The 24,392-nt window shown below is 34.4% G+C and overlaps 2 protein-coding genes across 3 annotated transcripts; both read left to right on the top strand.

Moving 5' to 3' along the window:
• The first annotated feature begins 220 nt into the window (after positions 1–220).
• On the top strand, positions 221–11,043 carry LOC106056354 (cytochrome b-c1 complex subunit 2, mitochondrial-like). Of its 2 annotated transcripts, none has more exons than XM_013213061.2 (14): positions 221–356; positions 2,967–3,029; positions 4,162–4,317; positions 4,410–4,474; positions 6,360–6,416; positions 6,951–7,084; positions 7,250–7,347; positions 7,521–7,671; positions 8,171–8,234; positions 8,355–8,490; positions 8,676–8,756; positions 9,383–9,459; positions 9,661–9,814; positions 10,638–11,043. In XM_013213061.2, the coding sequence occupies exons 1-14, from the start codon at positions 315–317 to the stop codon at positions 10,725–10,727; spliced, it is 1,368 nt and encodes a 455-aa protein (XP_013068515.2). In that variant the 5' UTR covers positions 221–314; the 3' UTR covers positions 10,728–11,043. The 2 variants fall into 2 exon arrangements, with proteins under 2 accessions (XP_013068515.2, XP_055876775.1); XM_056020800.1 differs by lacking the exon at positions 10,638–11,043 and adding an exon at positions 9,914–9,989 and having other exon boundaries at positions 9,661–9,840.
• A 1,844-nt stretch (positions 11,044–12,887) lies between these two features.
• LOC106056364 (beta-1,3-galactosyltransferase 5-like) lies at positions 12,888–18,999 on the top strand. The gene is made up of 5 exons (XM_013213070.2): positions 12,888–13,410; positions 14,461–14,634; positions 16,735–16,842; positions 17,409–17,556; positions 18,742–18,999. Exons 1-5 carry the CDS (start codon positions 13,070–13,072, stop codon positions 18,937–18,939), a joined length of 969 nt encoding a protein of 322 aa, XP_013068524.2. The 5' UTR covers positions 12,888–13,069; the 3' UTR covers positions 18,940–18,999.
• The last annotated feature ends 5,393 nt before the right edge of the window (positions 19,000–24,392 follow it).

Here is a 24,392-nt window from a genome sequence, read left to right as displayed (position 1 = left end):
ACACAAAACCATTTGACCTTTTTTTTTAAAGTTATTTTCTATCATAAATATATCATTAAGGTTCCCCCAATTGGTGAGTCAGGTAATTACAATAGAATCTAGACTAGAACTACTCAGACTAGTTATATTTTGTATGGGCCTACGTGTACGAAGATTGCCATGGTGGAGATGGAGAAACACTGACCTAGATGTCTACTCAATTTTGAGTTGCCAAGGGACGTTATTCTAAATAAATCACGTGACTTCCGTCGCCCATTCACTTCGACTTTTGTTTTGACCTATCCGTAAGAACGAACTGATATCGGGAAAACATAATGGCAACGGGGCTAGCTAGACCTCTTGCCAGGTCACTTAAGGTAGACCTGTAAACGCTTAGCATCCTCTAAATCAATAAATCGAATAATTTGGCATAGTTCTATATATTCAATACGTTTGGCACGCATTGCATGTGTCATGATGTGTTTAATATAGATTCTAGATCTAGATCTAATACTAATTTTAATTTTTATAGGACTAATAGTAATACTAATACTAGTAGTCTACTAATAGTAATAATACTATAGTTAGATAATATATTATTATTATTAAGAATATTCTTATAAAAATATAATCATCATTAAAGACATTATTATCATTACAATCATGAATTTAAACAAATTGTTACATATTGTGGATTGTCACTGATTGTTTGTGTGTGTTCATTCATGAACTTCGATTTATAGTTATAGATGATAGATCTAGCTAGATCTAATTCATTTCAGACTTTATGAAGTTTATGACTTGCTTCACATTCACAGCCTTCAGCAATAAATTATAAATTTTATTATCAAATTATTTTCAAATATATAGATTAAATCTAGAGTCTAGTTAGATTAGTTTGATTCTATAATTCTAGCTTAGTCGCCTTAGTTAATGCATAAAAACTAATTAATTAAATAAATTATGATCTATTTTTCTCTTTTGACTTTGTGTGAATGAAGGCCCGTTTCTTGTGGATCTACTGGTATCCCTGCCTTCCCTCCCTTGTCCTCCCTCAAATCCATTCCTGATTTTAAGACAAACTTAAGAATTATTAAGTAGTGATAAGGACAAAAGCAAAATTTACAGGAAATTTTTTTTTTTTTTTTTTTTTTTGACAGTAGACTGAGTAGACTCTTCTTAAAATTTTGATTTCATGCATACCTAAGTCTTAAAAGTACACAGTCACAATATATAGAAAAACACACTTTCTTTAAATATTTAATGTTGAACTTAAATGTAATAATAAAAGTGAAGAAGTTTCAAGCCGTAGCAGGTCTTTTTTTTACTGATGAAATTCCTTCTGTGTTGTGAAATATGTACCCTCTTTGTAAGTAAATCTAGAATGCTAGACGTTAACATTTTTGCTTGAATTATCAAATGACAAAGTAGCAGGGAATTACAGAAATTTGATGGTTAAATTCTAACATCAATCATTTAACTGTAATTAAACTGGTTATTCATGAGAAGCTAAGAGTAGTAAGAGTCACACTGGAATATAAGCTAAAATGAATATCCGATGTTAATGAGGTAGTTTGGTATTTCTGACCTACTTTGACCAAAGTCACGTGATTGTAGGACAACAAAGAGAAGAATGGCCTTGTCTTCCTATATTTCCATTGCTGTTGCTCCTCTATTTTTACGAAATTTTACATTTACAAACATTTTAAAATATACAGAGTAAATCAACGAACTCCCTGAATGTTCAAATAATTATACGAATGTTTTCATAAAGAGCCAAGAACTGTTTAATGATAGGTTTAAATTATCAATGATATTTCCTTTATAGTCATGACAAGCGTCAACACTTTGCCGATGATAGATCTACATTTGCATAGAGAAGATGTTTTTACAAACGTTACTGAAAGATTAAAAAAAAAAAGGCTTGGAATAAACTACACAAAACACACACACACATATTTATAGGCCTATATATAGGATAATATGCATATTAGTTGAAACATTGTTATTTTCATAAACTTCAGCTATTTTTTTAACGTTATGTATTTCATATTCCGCTAATTTCTGATATAGTATGCACATCAATAACATTAAGAATTATTTTTTGTGTTGGATACATTATTATGTTATTAAAAGTTCTATCATTTTTAAGAAATTCACAAAATGTTACATTAAAGTTTCAAAAATGCGTCGACGAAATAGATCTAGATCCATTTTATAACTTAGAAACCAAATTTAATAATGAAAGGGCGGGGTAAGATACATTTTGCCTGTGTAACTGTAAGAGTAGATCTAGATTTATCCTTGACTATCAGATGTGTTATTTGTTCGCTAAACAACTGAAGCCTATTACGCACAAGGAAAACACATGGCAGTCTTTTTATCTTTTATAACAACTAGTCGACATATCGACTACACACTAGCCCTAGAGCTATCTGACCAATACACACTGGTCTGCTGCCCAACTTTTAGTGTTCTACTCAAGTTCAAGCTTGTTTACTTTTGGGCAGGGAGGAAAGGGGGGGGGGGATGAAAGTGTTACTTTTTTTTCTAGGACTGGTTACCCGAATGCTAAGAACTGTTAGTGTAGTCATTCATTGTAGATCAAGAAATCTTCTATCAAAGGTTTAACTATTTGTTTTAGTTGAAACTATAAAAAAATGTATCTCTAGATTCTCCTGTTATAAACAAATTATAGTTTAGCGCTAATGAGTAAATTGAAACCACTAAATATTGACTTAAAACGCTTCCTATTCCCTCTACAAAACTAAAACTAAGCACGATGCGCATTGTATACACACAACCATGTGACTGGGGGGGAATACGGAACTACCTCATTTAAGAACTTTAAAAAAAACATGTCTTAACCTAAACAGGATTATGTGACCACTCTGAAATCAATTCTGGACAGATAGGCAAATCAACTTAAAACAGATCTAAGAATCACATATTTTCATATTTCAAATCAATTTTAACATTTATTTTAGGGTCGCATGTTTGGTACAGCAGCTGCAGCAAAACCAAAAAATGCAGATGAAAGAGAACCATTGGTTTGTAGACCTTTTCCAAGTCATTCGCTTTTAAATAATATTTTATTTGTAGTAAAAAAAAACATATATATATGATATTTAAAAGTTTTCATTTTTTTTAATTAAAGTTATTGCATATGTATATTTATATAACCCAACATCATCACCATGACTATGTCAAAATTTTGTAGTATTTGAGATTGGAAAAAATGGGGATATATATGAGGGTGGAATAAAAAAAATATACAGAAGATAATTTGTGCTAAATTAATCATTGAAATGCATGCACCGTGTTAGAGGTAAAGTGGGTGAGTAATAAAGGGTATTGTGGATATCTCATAATTATTTATTATATGTATATCAGATTAACATAATTATTATTGAAATTCATTAGTCATTGTTTTAAAAAATGATTTTTTTTTTCATTGTTATGAAGTTTGTTTGTTTGTAAAATGTTTTACATGTTTCAGATGTTCCTTCAAAGTTGAAGATAATTTACTTCCTAGTCCAAAACTATTGCAGGACGATGGGGAATGGGTGCGGGTAGAGTTTGAATCCTGGACCATTGGTAAATCTATATGACAGTCCAGCGAGCAAACCGAATGACTATGCAGCCATCCATTGGGGGTTCAGATAATTGTTTCAGTATATTTGAAAGGAGCTGCACTGTGGTTTCCTTTTCAGATCAGGCAGTTTTTATTACAATTTAATGTCTAAATGTTTTTGCTTAGGGAAAGTTACTTTTTTCAGCATGTAGAAATTATTCAGGATTTTTATCCAAATAGATATATCATACCTTTCTTATGATTAAATTTTACAATGTAAATAGTAATAAGCTTGTAGAACAGTATAATGTCCTTACAAACTTGCTGCCTGTTATGGAAATATTTTTTATTTTTATGCATGTTTAACAAATTAAAATGACTATTTAGCATACCTGGATCACTATTTTACTGTGAAAATTTGTAGCATTACTTTAATTATTATACTTAATAGTTTTTTTAATGAAGTTCTGTTATTTTGTGACAGTCTTTTATTTTTTTATAACTCTGCAATGTAGTACAGTCCATTTCAAATAGTAATTACTGTATTTTAAATTTTTATTCATGCTTTTTTTCCCTTTCATAATATTATGACATTTCTCTTTCTCCAGGGCTTTGTGAAAAAATTAGAGAATGGTCTTGTTGTTGGCACCATTGAATCTAAGTCTCCAATAGCAAGGATTGCAGTTGTTGCTAATGCTGGCTCTCGATTTGAAACTGGTCAAAATCTGGGTGTTTCACATGTTTTGCGGCACCTTCCTAAACTTGTAAATACTTTGCTTTTCCATAATATTTATTTATAAAACTATTAGTAGCAATTACAATTAAATATACAATCTTTTGAATTATTTCTCAACAGAGGACTGAAAACTTGTCCAGTCTTGGGATCATAAGGAGATCATTACAGCTTGGAAGTGACATTACGTGAGTTGATATAGAACATTAATAGAACAACTTTTACTTTCTAATCTTGCTATGGTAGCTGAGTGGTAAAGCTCTTGGCTTCTGAACCAATGAGTCTTGGGCTTGAATCTCTGAGAAGACTTTGGTACCAAAGAAAATGTGGTTGGTTGTTGTGCTGTTAACTCCTGGCCATAGAAACAGATGACCTTTACATCATCTGCTCTATAGCTCGCAAGGTCTGAAATGGATACTTTACTTGTCACTTTTAACTCTGCTCTTGGATTTTATGGAATCATCATTGTTTTAAATGCGATTGCAGATTTGTTTTTTTCATGGCTTAAACAAAAACTGAACTTCTCAGGCCCTCAATCAAATGAATTTTGAGAATGATAATGATGGTCACACTGACAAAATTTCCATCAATATTTGTTAGTAGGCACCCTACTGTCTGAAAAACAAAAAACAATGTTTTATGGAATCATCATTGTTTTAAATGCGATTGCAGATTTGTTTTTTTCATGGCTTAAACAAAAACTGAACTTCTCAGGCCCTCAATCAAATGAATTTTGAGAATGATAATGATGGTCACACTGACAAAATTTCCATCAATATTTGTTAGTAGGCACCCTACTGTCTGAAAAACAAAAAACAATGTTTTATGGAATCATCATTGTTTTAAATGCGATTGCAGATTTGTTTTTTTCATGGCTTAAACAAAAACTGAACTTCTCAGGCCCTCAATCAAATGAATTTTGAGAATGATAATGATGGTCACACTGACAAAATTTCCATCAATATTTGTTAGTAGGCACCCTACTGTCTGAAAGACAAAAAACAATGTTGATTGGTGTAATGGTGTGTGTGGGGGTGTTTATGATATAACCATGAAAAAAAGGAAGCAGATTGTTTTGGTTGTTTAGGCTGAAAAGTTTCTAATGAAACCATGAGGTGGGGGGTGTAACTCAAGGGAATAAAAAAGACTGGTGGGAACATTGAAAGAGACTAGGATGAGATGTGACAGAAAAGATGTGTACTTGTAGTGAGTTAGATTTTGTTAAAATCATTGTTTCATTTGTTACACAACATATATCCACTTTTAAGTTTCAAAAGAAGTCTGGTCAAGTTTATTTCACTTTAATACGCCTACATCAGTTTAGCTGTACAAGCTGTTTGGAGCTACAAACCAACAACCAAGTAACAATTGATTTCAAGTATCAATTTTCTTCTATACCACTCTGTTTTGACCAAAGGAAGCTAGGGAATAATAAAAGATACCATCTATATATAATCTTTTTAAATAAAAATTCTTCCTGACACTCATTTAAAAAGTAAAGTTTCCTATTCAGACCATGCGATCTATGGGGCAGATGATGTAAAGGTCATCTGTTTCTGTGGCCCACTCATTTTGGTAATACATAATTTTGCACTCTTCACCACTCCCCTTAGTCCAATAATATTATTATATTGTCAATAAACTTCTATGCAAAATACATTTTGTTTGTTACTCTAAAAGCTTTCAGAGCTATGTTTATTTATTTAGTTTCTGTTTTTAAATTGCTATTCCTGTACGTGTTTGTGTAATACCTCAATTAGATAAGCAACTTTTAAGCAACCTGTTCTGCTTTATACAACTTTTCTTTCAATAGATGCAAATAGGACCTAGTGCATGAAACTCGTTAGCTATTCAGTCACTTCTTTGTATGCTAGAATGAACTTTTTTGGGGGCAATGTTTTTTGTTTCCTATTACAAAACATTGAATCATCTTTTTTTTTTTTGTTATTGAGCTGAGAAGAACACCTTGTGACCTTTCCATGGCACAGACTGCATCTCACAGCAGTTAAAAGAAGATTGATTGTCATTGTCCTTGAGAAATGTGTAATTGTGGTTCAAAATTTGTATTTCTAGGAGCCAAGGTAACAGAGAATACATCTATTATAAAAGTGCTGTCACAAGGAATGTTGTGTAAGTAACTGCACTTTTTTCTTCTCAATTTCTCTTACATACAAGTTTAGGACATTTAATGTACTTGTATATAAATCTGCTAAGTATTGAATAAGATTTTAAATTGTACCAAATGTATATAATTTAAAAAAAAACAATTAACTTTTTTTTTAAACTGGTCCTTAACAAAAAAAATAAATAGAAGATAAAATATTTAAGCATTTGTGAGCTATTCAAAGTTTTATTGCCATAAACTGCTACTAGTTAAATATTAACATACTATCTTACCAACAGGGTATGTATGATAATTATTTCACAGTTCAACTGACCTTGTCATATTGGGAAGTAGTGATTTTTATGTAGAAATCATACTATTTCAAACACAGCTTATATTTCAACATTCAAAGGAAAAAATTCTTCATTAACATTTTCATAGATTTGTCAAGATCTTGTTATATTTATACAGCTCAGTGCACTAATTTTCTCATTGTCTTTCCGTGATTGATTTTAAGCAGCTAGCTATTTTTAATGTACCTAATATTCTTTTATACTCAGAGCTCCAATTGTTGAAATTCTTCAAGAACTGACTACCAAGTCTAAAATTGTTGACTGGGAATTCGAGGACCTGATAAATGACCCGAATGGTTTAAAACTGGATCTAGCTCTACTAAAGACACAACCTCAAATTCGTAAGTTTATGCATTTGTTTTTTAAATTTAAAATGTTTAAATGAAAATTAAACATTTTAAAAATTTGGAAATAAATTTTATTATTAGGTGCAGTGTTTTTTAAATTTAAAATGTTTAAATAAAAATTAAACGTTTTAAAAATTTGGAAATAAATTTTGTTATTAGGTGCAGTGGAAGCCCTTCATGCTGCAGCTTTTAGAAATACCCTAGGTAACTCATTGTATTCTCCAGAATTTCAGTTAGGAAAGTTCACCTCAGAGCAGGCAAGCTGTATTTTTTATTAAAATGCTTATATTTAACATCTTATTATTTTACTCTAAAAAATGTTTGGTTTTGGTGGAGGGGGTATTCTTGTGTCTATTATGCTTACAATAAACATAATATCACATATAAATCTCGACTAAGTAGCTGTTAATTGAACTGTAAATTTCTTTAGGTGGCGCAGTACTTGAAAACTTATTTTAGTGCTGGCCGTCTTGCATTGATTGGTGTTGGAGTAGATCAGCAAGTTCTGGAAGACCTAGGCCGCACATTTGAGCCCTACAAAGCTGCTGGAGCTCCATCACAACAGGCCGTCTACGCTGGAGGTTAGAAATTTGGTGTCAACAAATGCAGATTGTTATGTTCATGTATTAAATGTGTTGTCAGCCCTCTACAGGCAGATCACTTTGCTAGCATTTCTAAGATGAGATAAAACATGATTTTAAAATACTGTTAGTGAAGCAAATTTCTTGAAATGCAATTTATGTAGCAATGTGTTTGTAAAGTGTCATCACTGTTAACCCAGGGCTAGTGACTAGCCTCATGCAAGTTCAAGCACAAAACACAGAAAAAAAATTACGACAGTATAAACATTTAGAGAACCAACTCTAAGTAAATATATATATAATATATTGTTTCTTAATTTATTGGTTGCAATTATACTGTACAGATTTGCTTTGTCTCATCAAAATCAAACATTGTTGATTTGGTGGTAAACACCTTTAACAAATTTAAAAAAAAATAGAAATCTGAGTCTCCAAACACTATAAATTCACATGATCAAAAATTAATATAAATATTTATTATAATAAATTTTCTAAACAGGTGAAATAAGAGAAAACAGTGGCGGTGATCTAGCTTATGTAGCTGTCGCCTTCAGTGGTCCAAGGTATTTATTTTCATATCTGTGTATTGACAATTGCTTAATTGTTGTTGTAATTATTCTTAAAGATAATTATTTCTCTTCACTTGTCCATCTACAACATACATCATATATGTCTCATTTCAGTCAAGTCAGTAGTGATCTTTTGCCTGCTGAAGTACTGAAGCATGTCTTGGGTGCTGGGCCTTACATTAAATACAGTCTAGGAACTACTTCTGCCCTTGGTAAAGCTGCTGCCAAGGCAACTGATGGCCCATTTGCTGTAAGTTATTTTTGCTGTTTCTATGTTTCTAAATGATATGGTGAGAATGTTTAATTCATGAAAAGACTTTAAAATTAAATTTTCTTTGTTCATCTGTACTCTAAGATTAATTAATTCCTCATTTTCAACCTAATTTAAATAGGAATGAACATTGCTAAGGTTAATTTGTATTTTTTTAATTGTAGGTTTCTGGTTTCACTGCCAATTATTTTGATGCTGGTCTGTTTGGATTCACAGCAGTGGCCCCCTCACAGAGTATTGATAAGGTAAACATTTGTCCATGTATGAAATTCACAACACTAATTTACAAAAAGCACCTTAACAAAACCAGGTAATCCTTTGTGACTGACTGCCTTTTGGCATTCTCTTATTTAATTATAAGACTTGTTTTTTACTAGTGCTGTTAACAAATATTCTCGTGGATAAAGACACTTTTTAAAAACAAAACGCAGCTCACTTTTTGTACATGTATGAGAAAATGTTTAGCTTGAACAAAAAAAAAAAGAAAATGTTGAAATAGTGTTGAAAATACTAATTACAAATTTATTGAATAGATAAGTCTTATTTGTTTTCGTGATTGGTAAGCTCAATGTTGAGAGTGAGTTCAAAAATTTCTGAAAGATTCTAGAAAAGGGAGTCAGGTATATGTTTTAGAGAAAAGTGAGAAATGACCACTAGAACATGTGTGAAACATATGGTATGACCAGAATAGCTCCAGTTAGGCAATCACTGCAGTTTATTACCAAGGGTTATCAGCATAGCATTGCATTTGTCTGGTGTATATTGAACAGGCTGCAAGTAATCAGACTGAAAACTGTGCAGCAGCTAATGAATGGAATCCAAAAAGTGATGTGTTTAAATTGTTTTTAAAAACATTTGTTTAATTACTCAGGTCTTAAGAGCTGCAGCCAAAGAGGTGAAATCTCTTCTGACATCAGGTGTCTCTGATGCTCAAGTGAATGCTGCCAAGTAAGTTCACCTTAACATCTCACTTCTGTATCCATATTAGCACTTACTGGGAACATCTTAGGCTATTCCTAGATGTTAGGTCACCATAACCATAAGTGAGGTGTATACAAACCTGCTGTTTGTAAGTTAAGCTGTTTTTTATGGTAGACATTTGTAAGTCTTATCATAATCCTTTTCATTTTTGACATTGTCATTAATTAGAAACCGTCTCAAAGCTGAAATCTGTATGAATTTTGAGAATCCTGAAAATATTTTGAGCTGGTTGGGAGAACAAAGTCTTCACTCTAACAGTATCATAACACCACATGAAGTTTATAAGATGGTGGATAACATATCAACTGCAGATGTCAATAAGGTTAGTCTAGTAAAGTACATTGACAGGTTTTTAAAGGAAGGAACATTTTTGTCTAACTGCAGATGTCAATAAGGTTAGTCTAGTAAAGTACATTGACAGGTTTTTAAAGGAAGGAACATTTTGTCATGTTCATTCTTGTGTTTGGGACTTGAACATGTAGAAGAACTAATCACAGCTTTTCTTGACTTTTATTAATAACTTGATTTTTTTCACTGAACATTCTTTCCAGTGTAGATAGTCGAATAGGTCTAGTTCAAGGTGCGAACTATTTAATATCAAGATCTATTGTAATTTAGGAGAAAAATAAAGGAGGCATATACATTTTCAACTTGCTTGTTACGAGGCTTATGTCTGCATAAAATCACCAGTCAAAAGGAACTCAACTTCTGTTGCTTTATTATGTGCTTTGGGCAGGAGTAAAGTACAGCAACACAGGCCATTTATGACCTGGGAGTCACTGGTCTGCTGATTACATAGCTGAATTAGAAATTGTTTGCTGCAAATAGGGATCATTTTTATTTTAATTTGGCACAGGACTATTATAAATAGATTATAAAAATGTACTTAGTGCAGAGACAAAGGTAGGAAATCTTGCTAGAGGATGAGCTTTTAAATAGAAGATATCTCCACTCATAGACAATTTTTTGGGAAATACATTTAGTCATTATAGTAGAATTATTGTAGATGACACCTGCTTTGGCTTCAAGTAAAGGGACTTGACTTCAAAGTCATCATTCAAAAAATATTTTAATCATTTCATGTTCCGAAAACAACATTGATGTCTGCCTATGTTGATGATGAAGTCCACTATATTTATTTCCAGGTTGCCAAAGCCATTGCTGGTTCAAAGCCTTCCATAGGTGTGACAGGAAATACTTCAAATGTACCTTACCTTGATAAACTCTTCTCTTAAAGTGCTCCATTGTAGGAACTATATAACTAGTAAATTATTGACTGACACATGATTGTTAACTGACTGGATTCAGACTGGACATAAACGAATCAGTGGAAATTAGTGTTGACAAATTATTTTTGAACTAGTAGGTTTTATTTTTACACTGTTAAGAAGTTGATTTTATTTTGACTCAACTCTATGGACTGAAGTTGTATAGACATCCATTGGTTGATATGAGTGACCTTGTTATCTTACTATTTGTGTAGTATCTGTATACATGGTCATTTTCTATTCTCAGTTCAGTGGTGACAAGAATAAACAATTTATCACGATTTTTATTTATATTCTTTTAATTTTTTGTAATAGAACAAGAATGTTTGTTTTACTGTATTGTTTTGTGTGTGGTTATCAAAATGTTGAAATGAAATTGGGTGGTAAGAATATATTTATTTGGAAGTTAAATCTGATGACCCAGTAATCAGTTGTATGCTAAATATCTTTATTAAAGGGAAGAAATAACAGAATGAACTAAAACAGTTGAATCCTTCAAGTAGAATTCATGGAAAGATTCAACGCATACTTAATATTATGCAACTATACACATTATAATTCCAAATTCAATGATACATTCACAAAAATAGACAGCTTAAAACGTATTAGCTTGACACCCTCTCTTAAGCTAGTTTCTCCAAGAAAGAATCAGAATGTTCTATACACTACAAATACACTTTGTCAAAGCCTGCGACGCCGCTGATCCCATACTGTATATGTCTTGCAAAAAGTTAAATAAAAAGTTTTTAATGTTTCAAACCACTGATGTGCCCTTGAACTGTATTGATGCTTAAAGAAATTCGTTTGATAATATCAGATGTAGGTTGGTCTAAAACAATTTTAAAACTAAGTCAACGGCTTGTAAAATCAATGTTTTACCTATAGTGTTTTCCATATTTGGCTACAAGTAAAGAGATCTTGTAAGACGCTCACAAACCTTCTCTTTATGATGTTGTAGAGAGATTTTGTGGGTCTATTCTGACTTCATCTTTGAATATTCAAAAGTTTTTAAAAACTGTATATATTTTATCAGGGTGGCATCGACTCATCCTCCAGCATAATTCGTTTCATGTCGTCATAAAAAGGCACTTATACAACCGCTTGTTTGACAAAAAAGGAATGAATCCCAATTTTAAATAATCAATGCTGTACAGTCTACAATTCTTTTTTTTTACACATTAGTTACATGTAGACAAAAGTATGCTATTTAAATAAGTGTTGAAATTAAATACAACAATTTTTCGTCTGAATAGCAGTATACATATTTTAAGGATTTACGGAAATACAAATGATGTATTAGTGTAGGAAAGAATTACATTAATAGGATGTGAAAATTAAAAAAGTCACGACCTGCTTGAATAAAATCTGTTATCGTAGACCCCCATGGAAATCTCATAGACCCTCAAATTAATGTTTTCAGTTTCATAGATCCCTTAGAAGACTTCGTAGACCCATAGGGGGTCTATGTAGAGCACTTTTGGAATCACTGCTTTAAATCAACCTGAAACTTCTCCGATTTTATAATTATTTTGTAACTAATTAAAAGTATCAAAGGAACATAATTTTATTTTTGTTATCGTATTTCAAAAGGGAGAACAAAAAGTGTGTTTATTCGAATGATTGACTCAACTCTTAGGACTATTACCAAGACATGCAGCTACAAGATAGACGAGAACATTGATCAACATAGTGACATGTGGTGGAACAAATCTTCAATCCTCTGTTGTTCTTATCATCGCACCATCACCATGAAGATCTTTTTTTTTTGTGTCTAATTAGATCGACACAGCACGACAACAGATATGTCTCCATAATCACTTAATTATTAATTCAGACCTACCCCTCTCCCTTGCTGCACTTTAGTCAGGCGTTCACTAAGGCTAAGAAAAAATGTGATGAAAATAATAAGGGGGGGGGGAGATGCTTGGAGAGCAGATTTTTCCCTTATGGATGAATTTTAGCCCCAAACTGTATTTGACGTTTTTATTTCCTAGTGACAGACGTAAAGCTATAAATAGCATGCAGCATGAGGTGTGTGTAACCTTCATGAGCACATAGCACACACCATGTGTGTCACTGCTAAAGTACACAGCATTCATCACGTCCTGACAAGACATGACATACAAAGAAAGAGAAGGTGCAAAGGGAACATACTTTTTTTAAAAAAACTTTATCTGCCATTAGTTGTTGTGCTCGTTGCCTAGTGAACGCGTGTTTGTGGTCAAAGTTAATCCGTGTTCAACATGACTGCTGCCAAACCTTTTTCCCAAACTCTTGGGCCTGTTTGACTCTCACTCGAAGAAAGGCGAATGCTTCAGCCCATCAAATTGAACATTAAATCGCTTTCAGCAGTGGCTGGAGGCATTGTTTTGGTTGGCCTCGTAGTGGTGTATGCATTGCACGGGAATGCATTGGGGCGACCTGAGCACATCAAACCGCCCTCCACACTGGCCCTGAAAACGAAACAGTGTCCTAGGTGTTTCGTGGTCGACCACGAGGTGATCTTGGACATTCCTGACCTCTGCGTGGACAGGGGCGTGACGCTTGTTATTGTCATCCACGTAAGTGCGGACAGATTCGTTTCCCGGGAGACCGTCAGGAATACCTGGCTGTCAGAAGTGAGGAATAAGGAGAAATTTCAAAATGTCAGGTATTTGTCAGCTGCTGTGTGTGTGTGTAAACCTAGTCATTTCTTTCAGAGTGTTCACATTCGGATTGTAATCTCACATCTCCTACCATCATGTTTCAAGAAATACATGTCCAAACCTGAATTTGTGTGGTGGAAAATCACTAACCTATCAATTTTTGCTGACATATTGATTCGATCAAAATAAATAGTTGACGGTATCATAGGGGAATAAATTAAAACAAAATCTCTGGCATGTTAATAGCTTTAATTGCCACTTAGCCATTTTTTTTAACCAATTATAATGAGCTGCATGCTAGACATTTGTCAAAACAAAACCGAAGTACTAATCCATATACAAGCACTGGACATTACGTAACCACAAGATATATCGTATGGCGATCTAATAGAGGACAGGAGATCTGGAGGTCCTCCACGACTACGAGGCACACATCTGATGGTATGTAAGCGTTATAGTACACTCCAAGTCCGACGCCAACAGTTGGAATGACAAAAAAGCATTTGATAGGACACATGGAAAGCAAGCATATAGGAGGCCTAGTGAATAGAAAATGGTAAACACACCAGAAGTAGGGGGAAAGGCTGAAAACTTTGCAGCGTCTGGTAATTACAAACGTTTTACCCCAAGCCCCATATAAATAATTTTAAAAAGATGTAACTCTCCAAAAATACACATTTTTCTGTTGCTCGTCTCTCGTTTGTTTTCTCTCCATCTTGAAACGTTCACACTTCTATTTATTAACTTGAATTACAACAGACTACCTCTTGGTTTCATAAGAATCTGTTCAGTCTACCCAACCAAACAATCCGCCCACTTTTACTCATGGTTACATCATAAAACTTGCACATACATTCAATAACATTAACCATTCTCTATTTCATTAAAGCAAACTATAACTGTGAAAGTCCAACTTTTCATTGAATTTTACAAAATTAACTCATTTCAATGAAATGTTTTTATTGAGATTTAATCTCGTTTAGATGTGGATGATTCTAACTAGGTCATTCATTTCTGTGGCTGATACTAACTAGGTCATGCATTTCTATCTCCAGATATTTCTTCTTGCTGGGAAACACAGACTCTGAGTCTGTGAGACAAGACATACAAGATGAATCTCGTCTGTACAAAGACATTGTCCAGTACAATTTTGATGATACTTACAGAAATCTTACAATCAAGACAGTACTGGCGATGCAGTGGCTACACAGTCGCTGTCCATACAGCAAGTCAGTTGACTCTGTTTCAAGGCACTTTTACTAAATACACGATTTTTTTTCTGTTAGTATAAATAGTAAAAAGCCTATATCATAATATAAAAAATGTACCTTTAATTCAAGAATACAAGGTAAAATACATGTAGGACTATTGAGAGGGAAATATATAGTTCGGCCCTTCCTTCGAGGTCGAAGATGAGCACATTTCTCATTTCCTCTGAACTCGTAGATAAGCGCATTTTTTATTTCATATTAGCTCGAAGATTCCTGCGAAGTTCAAACTCGCTTTAAAAAGCCGGTCACATAAATGATATGGGTAAGTTGGGTCTACTGCAGATATGCTTATTTTTTTTTTATCAGCCTTTTGCTAGCTCTACGTTCGTTCATGCTGTTCGCTCGTCTTACCTCATGTCTTGAGACTCAAGACATTCACGGCTTCACGCCATGAGGAGCGATTCCGAGCTAGTGTTTTCCAGCAGTGAATATCAATCTCAAACTCCATGAGGGAGCTCTTAAGGGTGTCTTCATAACGCTTGTGTTACTTGGAGCGCTTTCCTGCACACAGCTCCCCATAAAGAAATCGTTTTGGAAGGCGACTGTCAAGAATACGGACCACATGTCCCACCCATCGTAACTGGGACCTTATTGCTATGGCATGGATACTGTTCATCTGTAACAGCCACAGGCGGCCTGAGGGGGGAGGGCGATAACAGAAATTAGGTTATTATTCTGTGGTCTGTTTTCGAATCTTTAGTTACGTTGATTAAAGGCCACTAGATGAATAGGACTGCGTCACGGGAGATACAATCTTACTGGAAAAATCGTAAATGCAGCACAATTACCATACAGTATGTAATGAAGTTCTGTGTGTATTATGAGTCTACGTTACGGGTTAGTACCTACGTAAGGTGGGTTACGATAAGGTGTACTGCATTAGAGCGGACGAGCCCGATAGCGTGATGTGGTGCAGTGCAGGTAGTCTACGCTCACGGCTCCCTAGGCTCTGCGTGACAGCTGTAGTATTTCTATTTCAATGATAAATAGAGGAGTTATTAAATAATCTTATGAGGGATGTTATTGCTAGTATTATTTTTAGTGGTTGTTTTTATTGTTTACTTCCCTTTGACATAAGGTTTCAGACAATGAGTCTGATGTATTTGTTCAATTATACAGGCTTGCTTTTATTTGTAGATTTTCATTAAATTACAAATGTAGACTTAAAAAAGAAATTTATTCTCAATCAACTCCGACCCGGTCTATACCACTAGAAATTAATAAAATGCGCTAAAAGCCTTGAAATAAACTGTGTTAATTAAAAGAAAGCGAACTGGTAAATTGTTGATGAATGTTTATGATGAAATATAAAGAAGCACCAAAAGAGAATACAAGCTATATATATATCTTATCAAATGCACATTAGTATGTCATCACATTTATTCGTAACAAAAGTTTCTCCTACTCCGACGGACATTAACGTTTCACTAAATATAGGTATAACATTACCTTTAGCAAACGTGAGAAATAATGAAAGTTTTACTTGATCACTTTGAAAGATAGGATGATTTTTAAGAGTATATTATTAACATCGTAGGAGGTGCTGTAACAGTTTGCTTAACTAAGTCTCTCACCCCTTCTCTTTTAGCAGCCGATCCATTCTTTCACGTTGTCCAGCCAGCCTTTCTTTGGACGACTCTTTCTTTGTGTTCCTTCCACAGTACCGTGAAGGATGTTAATTGACGGTGAGTCGTGTCTTAAAATATCATCGAACCAGCTCAGCTTTTATCTCTTCATAGTATTCCACCTTTTGCCAGCCAGAATGTTGACTTATAAAAGTACCAACTCACCTGTTTTTCTCTGATCTCTGCTACCCACTAAATTTGATTGTAGCATTTACTCTCAAAGGCTTGAATTCTTTCGGCCTCAGCGTCTAACTTTCACAAATAAAAAATTATGTTTGCCAAAAACAAAAGAAGAAAACAACTTTGTTCCTGGTATTGTCAATCTTTCAAATTTTACGCTTTTCACAATTTTTTATTAGCTCAATCATAAAAAGAATTCAAATAAACCCAATCGTCCAACAGATTGCAGATGTTTGTTTATTTCAACTGTCAGATTTTTTTTCAAGACTGACGACGATGTCTGGGTGAATGTTACAAATTTATTGGCAGTCCTCCAGATTCATGGCGATAAACTAGAAAGAGCTTTAGGTGGCGTCTGTAGGTAAGTACTAGCAGTGCACTGTACACTTGGACTGATAAGAAAGACTCACGTTTCAATGTTCCATGTACACCATTTACTGGTTTGAACTATGCTGGGAATAACAGGGATCATGGGATGGCAGTGTGAACTTATAAGAGATGGGTTGAAAAGTTTGCTATAGTCTGCTCATACTTTGTTACTACACTAACCTATATATACAGAAATTTGACAACTATTATGTCCCACCCAGAGGCGTAGTGAGGGGGTGATAGGGTGGCACGATGCCCCGGGCGCCACACGCAGCCTATATTTCATGGAAAATGGGGGACGGGGCGCCATTAATGTAGCCTACCTTACTCCGGGCGCACGTTTTGCTCACTACGCCTCTGAGTCCCACCATATATAGTATATGGTCCCACATTCCTATATTTGATTCTATTAATATTTTTACAATATACATTCATCAAAAAAAGATGAATTATGTTTTATGTATTATGTTAAAAGATTCTGTAGACTAGGTGGTATTGACTCTAGTCTGTGAAATATCTTTGAATTCTGAGTCTGTTATTTGCTATTCCTAACACCAGAAGTGTGACTGTAGTGAGGAAAACGTCCTCAAAGTGGCATGCAACATTTGAAGAGTTTCCAAAAGACGTCTATGATCCCTATTGTTCAGGAACCGGCTATGTCGGCGGTATTGCTGTAGCTAAAGGAGTAGTGAATGTCTACACACAGGTATATTAACATACTACGCTCTTGCATTCTTCTTTTAGTTAGAACTATCAAGAATTACATTTAGTACATTCCCAATGCCCCTTGTGGTAGCAGTCCATGCTGATAGACAAACAAGATTAAATGTAGGCCTCATGCGAGCGAGGACTCAAACTTTAGCTTTATTCCATTGAAGGCTTGCCATAAAAGAGACCCTCAAGGTATAGGCACTGAACCCATTCAAAACCAGAGGAAAATGGTTTTAAAACATATTGTTGGCATTGATACATATCTTGACCATATCCTGCCGAGACAATATTGTTGGCATTGATACATATTTAGACTGTGTCCTGCCGAGACAATATTGTTGGCATTGATAGTAATTGATACATATCTAGACCATGTCCTGCCGAGACAACGAATGGTCTCGGTCCTGCCCTTTGGAGGTTGCTGGCATTGACACATACCTAGACCGTGTCCTGCCCATTGGAGTTTGCTGACATTGACACATACCTAGACCGTGTCATGCCCTTTGGAGGTCGCTGGCATTGACACATACCTAGACCGTGTCCTGCCCTTTGGAGGTCGCTGGCATAGACACGTACCTAGACCATGTCCTGCCCTTTGGAGGTCGCTGGCATAGACACATATCTAGGCCGTGTCCTGCCCTTTGGAGGTCGCTGGCATTGACACATATCTAGACCGTTTTCTGCCCTTTGGAGGTCGTTGGTATGGTACATAGCTCACGTTAGCTCAAAAAACGATTTAGATTTTCTAAGTGACTTTGTATTGAGTAAGTTGTACAAGTATACATGCCCAGTAGGCTAATTCATACTTTACAATTTTGATCTAAACCAGATTGAATGCTATATCTAGTTGTTTTCACAAAAATTAATAATTTCACGTCAAATTACTTTTGTTTTAGTTTTATAACAATTTACTTTCCCATTTTATCATTTTCTTGACTAGCAGTAAGACAATAAGATAATTATATGTCATTTGGTTTGTTTTAACAAATGACGGTTTTAAAAAAGTGTAAAAATAAAGGCTGGGGGTAGTATTTTAAGAATATAATAATAGACTTGTCTTCGAGTCCGAACAGTCCGACAGCCTGGACAGAAATTCATTCCTGAAAGAAGTCTGTCCTGTTTTCATGAACTGATTCTAATCTCTTTTAAAACGTGACCTTTGATTGTCTACTTTGACCAGGTTCCGTATTTCTACCTGGAGGACGTCTTCATGGGGATGTGCCTGAAGCTGATTGGTTACGGCACTAAGTATCTGCAACATTTTGACAATACCAGAGGCCCGGAGATAGATGAATGTGATGCCAAACTTGGAGGCTATGTTACAATACATAAAATCACTAGTCAGAGAATGATCGATATATATCGTAGAATATGCTAATACTGTATATATTGTAACAATAAAACCTCCCTTGCGGAGCCTGTTTTTGTTTTTATATAAGCAAGTTGTTGCCTTTTCTTTATGTTACTTTATAAGGTAGCGCGCTTTACTTTTTCCCCATTCCCCCGCTCACCCCAATGTCTTCTAGCTATATTATATACATCAAATAGTTCGTGTGGGGGGGGGGGGCTTAGCGGTAAGGCGCTTGGCCTCCGAACCGAGAGGTCTCGGATTCGAATCTCGGTGAAAACTGAGATTTAGAATTTTGGGATTATTAGGATGCTTCTGAGTCCACTCAGCTCTAATGGGTAGTTAGGCGGTTGAATTGGTCATTGTGCTGGCCACTTGACACCCACTTTGACCGTCGGTAATAGAAACAGATTTCCTTGACATAATCTGGCCTATAGATCGCAAGGTGTGCTTTACTTGTTTAAATGGCTCTTACAAGAAATAGGAGTTTTTGAAGCCTATCATATTAATTAGGTTTAAGATTTAATCATTTATTTTATAAACGAATGTTCACAGGTTGTTGAGCGTTATTGCCAGAAATAGCCTCTCGGTGTATGGATGAAAACAAAGCAAGGAAGATAATATCTTCATGTTTATTAGTGTTTATCTTGGCATTCCATGAGCTAAAGAAATAGACAAATCCAATGACCATGATAACCTGGTATTCCACGGCTAACTCACAGATTTCATGACATTTCTGTGTGTTTTATGGCCTAGACCTTGTCTATTATTGCTCACGTCTGCTTAGCAGGTGACCTCGATAACGCAGGAAGACACAATCTGTTGTAGATACAATATTTATTGAAGCGTGCTTTTAGTTTAAAATGTTGGTTAAAATGGGACAGGATTTAAAAATAAAATTTCTTTTTTATCATAAGCACTTACGAGCAGGCAATTTGTTATTTGTTTAGAGGTAGAGAGTAAAAACAAATCTTTGTTATTGTATGCAGTAATTCTTTGCAGAATAGAGTTTACATGACATGTATAGATTAATCCCTGTCGGATTTTAATAAGTGTAAGGCCCTGGGCAGGTTTTGGTGAAGGCCACTACCTTCTTCAAGGATCCACATAAATAGATTTAAAAGCATGTCATATTGGCGAAGAAAGAAATGGTGCACTTGTACATTTAATCTCATTACTTTTGTTTTCTGATATTTACTATGTATATTTTTTAAAAAAATGTGATGAGCTTGATACCCTGGGCGAAAGCATGATATTAAATCCGGACCTGATCTATATCTAGTATAACCTATACATATAGGTTTATGGTTTAAATCAAATAAGCCCACAGAACATGGGCATCATCTACATGGTGATAATACATAATGAAGAGAGTAGATTTACTAGAAACTATCAGTAGTCATAACTCTTTTAGTTTCGCATTCACCGCAGGGGCGCCGAAAAGGATTGACTAGTACGAACCTGGTAGAAGTAATGTATGAAAAAATCATGTATTCGTTCAGGACACCCTAAAATGGGGGGGGGGGAATGGAGAGGGAATTTCGAATAATAGAACTGATTTCGTTATAACTAGTTTCATAATAAGTGACAACTGTGTGGGTGCTGCAAACCCATGGCACTTCTAGTAAATGTGTGAAGCAGACGTAACCACACATCATCTTATCAGTTTTCAATTCACTACAGTTCTGGTCTATAGAACACACACTAAGACGACTTTGTGCTATTGAAACATTTCATGACAGTGCAGATGTTGTATCCATAATCATATGTTTTGTCCAGTTTCTCTTCGCCAGTGAAATAGACTGGATTCCCAAGTTAGGTTATCAACCCTGAGCCAGACAGGTTATTAATGTTATCGAGGTTGTCGACCCTTGGTAAATTGCACTACATTACCAGTTTGTTTTGTTCTGCATGTCTTGATAAAATGTTGAGTTTTAAATCTAAATTCCTTCTAATTTTATTTCATTCCTCACCAAATATATATATAATATATATATATATATATATATTGTTTGTTTTTTTGTATTGATGGTGGTAGGGAGTTGACAGATCGTAGAACACATTAATTTATTCGTTAATCTCTTCTTCTTTAAACTTGTGACTTTTCTATCAATTTTAAGAATGAACCAATCTGCTCATTGCCACAACTAAAAGCATTCATTCTGAACGTTTGAAATTGATTTTTTTAAAACATTTACAATAGCATGTGAACAGTGTATGTATTTAAACCTAAATCTAGGTTTTGAACTGTTCATCAAGCTGAATGACTCCAGTCCTCTTTCCCTTGTCAACATCTTGCTGGTGCTGAGATCTCCTCTGAACCTCTTCCATGGACTTCTCATGGTTTCATTTTCCTTACAATTTTTGCAGAAGTTAAAAGAGTTGTATCCCCTTTCCATTGTGTTGTCTTTAGTTGTGGTTAATCAAATCTTAAAAGTTCGAAAGTTATTTCTTTCAAGTGGCTTAAACTTCCTTTAATTTTCTTAAACATTAGAATATTTTTACTAAGAGACATGTTCTGAGCGATGATTGCGTGTAGTATACACATTGTCACGATAGCCCACGCACTTCATAGTTGAAACAAATGTCATCAATTTGTCCATTTCTTTTGACTTCAATCTCCTCGCACTTCCTCTTCTTCTCTCCCCGTTCATCTAGTCCATCCTCGTGCGCTGGTGCGCAACCATAGAGTCACTACAGTACATGGTCATTACAATATATATATATATATATATATATATATATATATATATATATATATATATATATATATATATATATATATATATATATATATATATATTACAGTGCTTTTTTGTGACGGTATGCACCGGTATGGCGTACCGGCACCTTTTTGAATGTGGGAAAAAAATATTACTTTTCTTGTATTTTAACGTTTATTATTAATTTATTAGTAGTTAAAAGTTAGGCAATCCATCACTGAGTACCGGCACCTATAGATAAATAGATAGATATAGATAGATAGAAAGAGATATAGATATAGATATAGAGAGACAGAAAGATAGATAGAGAGACAAAAAGACAGAGAGACAGAAAGATAGACAGACAGACAGACAGATAGATAGATAGATAGATAGATAGATAGATAGATAGATAGATAGATAGATAGATAGATAGATAGATAGATAGATAGATAGATAGATAGATAGATAGATAGATAGATAGATAAACAGACAGACAAACAGACAGAGAGACAGACATATAGATAGATAGATAGATAGATAGATAGATAGACAGACAGACAGACAGACAGACAGACAGACAGACAGATAGATAGATAGATAGATAGATAGATAGATAGATAGATAGATAGATAGATAGATAGATAGATAGATAGATCACCAGGACCTATTTAGGCTGCTATTTCCCAGACCTGCTAACGGTAAACACGTACACACAAAGTCATGTGACCACAAATTGAGGTGAGTGGCTACATGGTTCACGTTACAGATTCCCACATGGAGAGTTTTTTTTTTTTTCACTGGAGCAATGACACGAGAAACACGAATGGTTCAAAGTGACATCTGAAGAGTTTGCCTTTAAAAAAAGTAATTTTAAACAATATTTGAAGCAAAATAAAAAAAAAAGAGAGATCAGGTTCATTATTGAATTTTTGTAAATGCACTAACACACATACTGTTTCAGTTTACATACATATTTCTACTTATAACAACTCTGGATAAACACGCATACAGAGTCACCAATGATTCTATTTATTAGGAGAGAAAAACTGCATTGTCAAAGTGAACGGCTTCATTAAAAGAAAATTAATTCTAGGCAGTGTTTTCTTTCTACCCTGTAGATTGTAGAATCTGGTTAACCGGAATACCTGTTAATCAGACTAGCCGCTTATTCGAACAGGATTCTAAAATACCGAAACAATCTTATATTACGGAAATTGCCTAAGTTGATGTCATCGGACCAGCCGATCATTAGGACAGAAAAGATTAGGCGCCATTTTGGTCTGATGAAAACATTATATGTAATGTTTAAAATATTGTGGAACTGTAGGATGAATCATGGATGAATGTAGATTTGTTCCTTATCATTTGTTTCGTTTGCTATTCTATTTTTAAAAATTATTTGCAAACGTTATAATAATGAAAGATAATAAAGATATATCATCATTAATATCACCACTGCAAAAAAAGTAAAATTTTATTGATAATATTGATTGAAACATATATTTTTAAATACAAAATAAATTAATAAAGGAAAAATGTACATCACATAAATTTAATGAAAACAAGAACTAATTATTTTTTTTTGGTTGCTGTTGTTGTTGTTGTTGTTGTTACGTCAAGATTGCGCACCTTGGCTGAGAAGTTTGTTATCGTCATCACAACCGTTTCGAAGCTACTAATCAGCAGACACTTCACTGAATGGTTCTTTGAATTATCTTATAGAGGAGAAGGTCTAGTAAACTTTTGTTTTTGTACTCATGTAGTACTTTTATCAATGTTCTGATTGTGAGGATTGTCATTGTCCAAGTCGAGTAGCTGTCTAAACTTGGAAGGATGCAGATAGGCAACTAGATTCTGACATGAATTCGTTGATTTGAAAACAAAATGGACACATTCCAATAAATAATGCAAAGATCTTTGTTGTTTAAATGGGTTAATTTAATAGTTGTATTCTGGGAGCCTGGCTAGCCACTTGACGTTTTTTTTTTTTTTGTATTAAAAAAATAAAAAAATTGAACAAACATTAAGAAAAAAAACAACATTTAAAGGTTTTGGTCTGCATTTTTTAAAAATAGTATATATTTCTATAACCAGCGAAAGAAATTTACGGACGTGGCAATTATTAAGGAAATACGCAAGAAATGTTCCTATTTGTAATAATAGATGGTCTGGACTCTAATTTGGATGATAGTATGGCTAACTGTAACAAACTTCAATGTGACTGACTGAGAGACTGACTGAGAGACTGAATGAGAGGCTGACTGAGAGACTGACTGAGAGACTGACTGAGAGGCTGTAGTTGAAGCCCTATAAGCTAAATTCCAGATTTAGATTGAACGGAGATAAACAGAAAAAAGGTTCCAGCTATCCCTTACTCCACGTGACCACTATACATATCGGACCAAAGCACATTAATCATGCTCTAAAGTTGGTGAAACACCATATAAATGATGTCATGAATATATCTGAATGTGTTCCTCTTACCAGTCAGTGCAAGGAAGTGATGCTTAGGGCTTGCCATATCCAAAGAGAATGGGCTCTGTGGGTGAAAGGTATTAAGTGCTTGATAGCCTATCAAAGGGAGTCGAGTTCGAATCCCGACTATATCAAGTTATGCTCGCAGAGTGCCTAAAGGCAGCACGGAAACCTTCTTCATGCTACCACCTCTCTTCCTCTATTCAATCTCGATAAAGACAGAGATAGACTATTTGCTATACTGGTACTAATAATAAAGATACTAATTTTATTCTTGTGTAAATGTGAGTGTTCTTTAGTGAT

The sequence above is a fragment of the Biomphalaria glabrata genome, chromosome 2, assembly GCF_947242115.1.
Source record: "Biomphalaria glabrata chromosome 2, xgBioGlab47.1, whole genome shotgun sequence".
NCBI lineage: Eukaryota > Metazoa > Mollusca > Gastropoda > Planorbidae > Biomphalaria > Biomphalaria glabrata.
The sequence above is the reverse complement of the archived record's forward strand: the minus strand, read 5'-3'. Positions and strand labels throughout refer to the sequence as shown.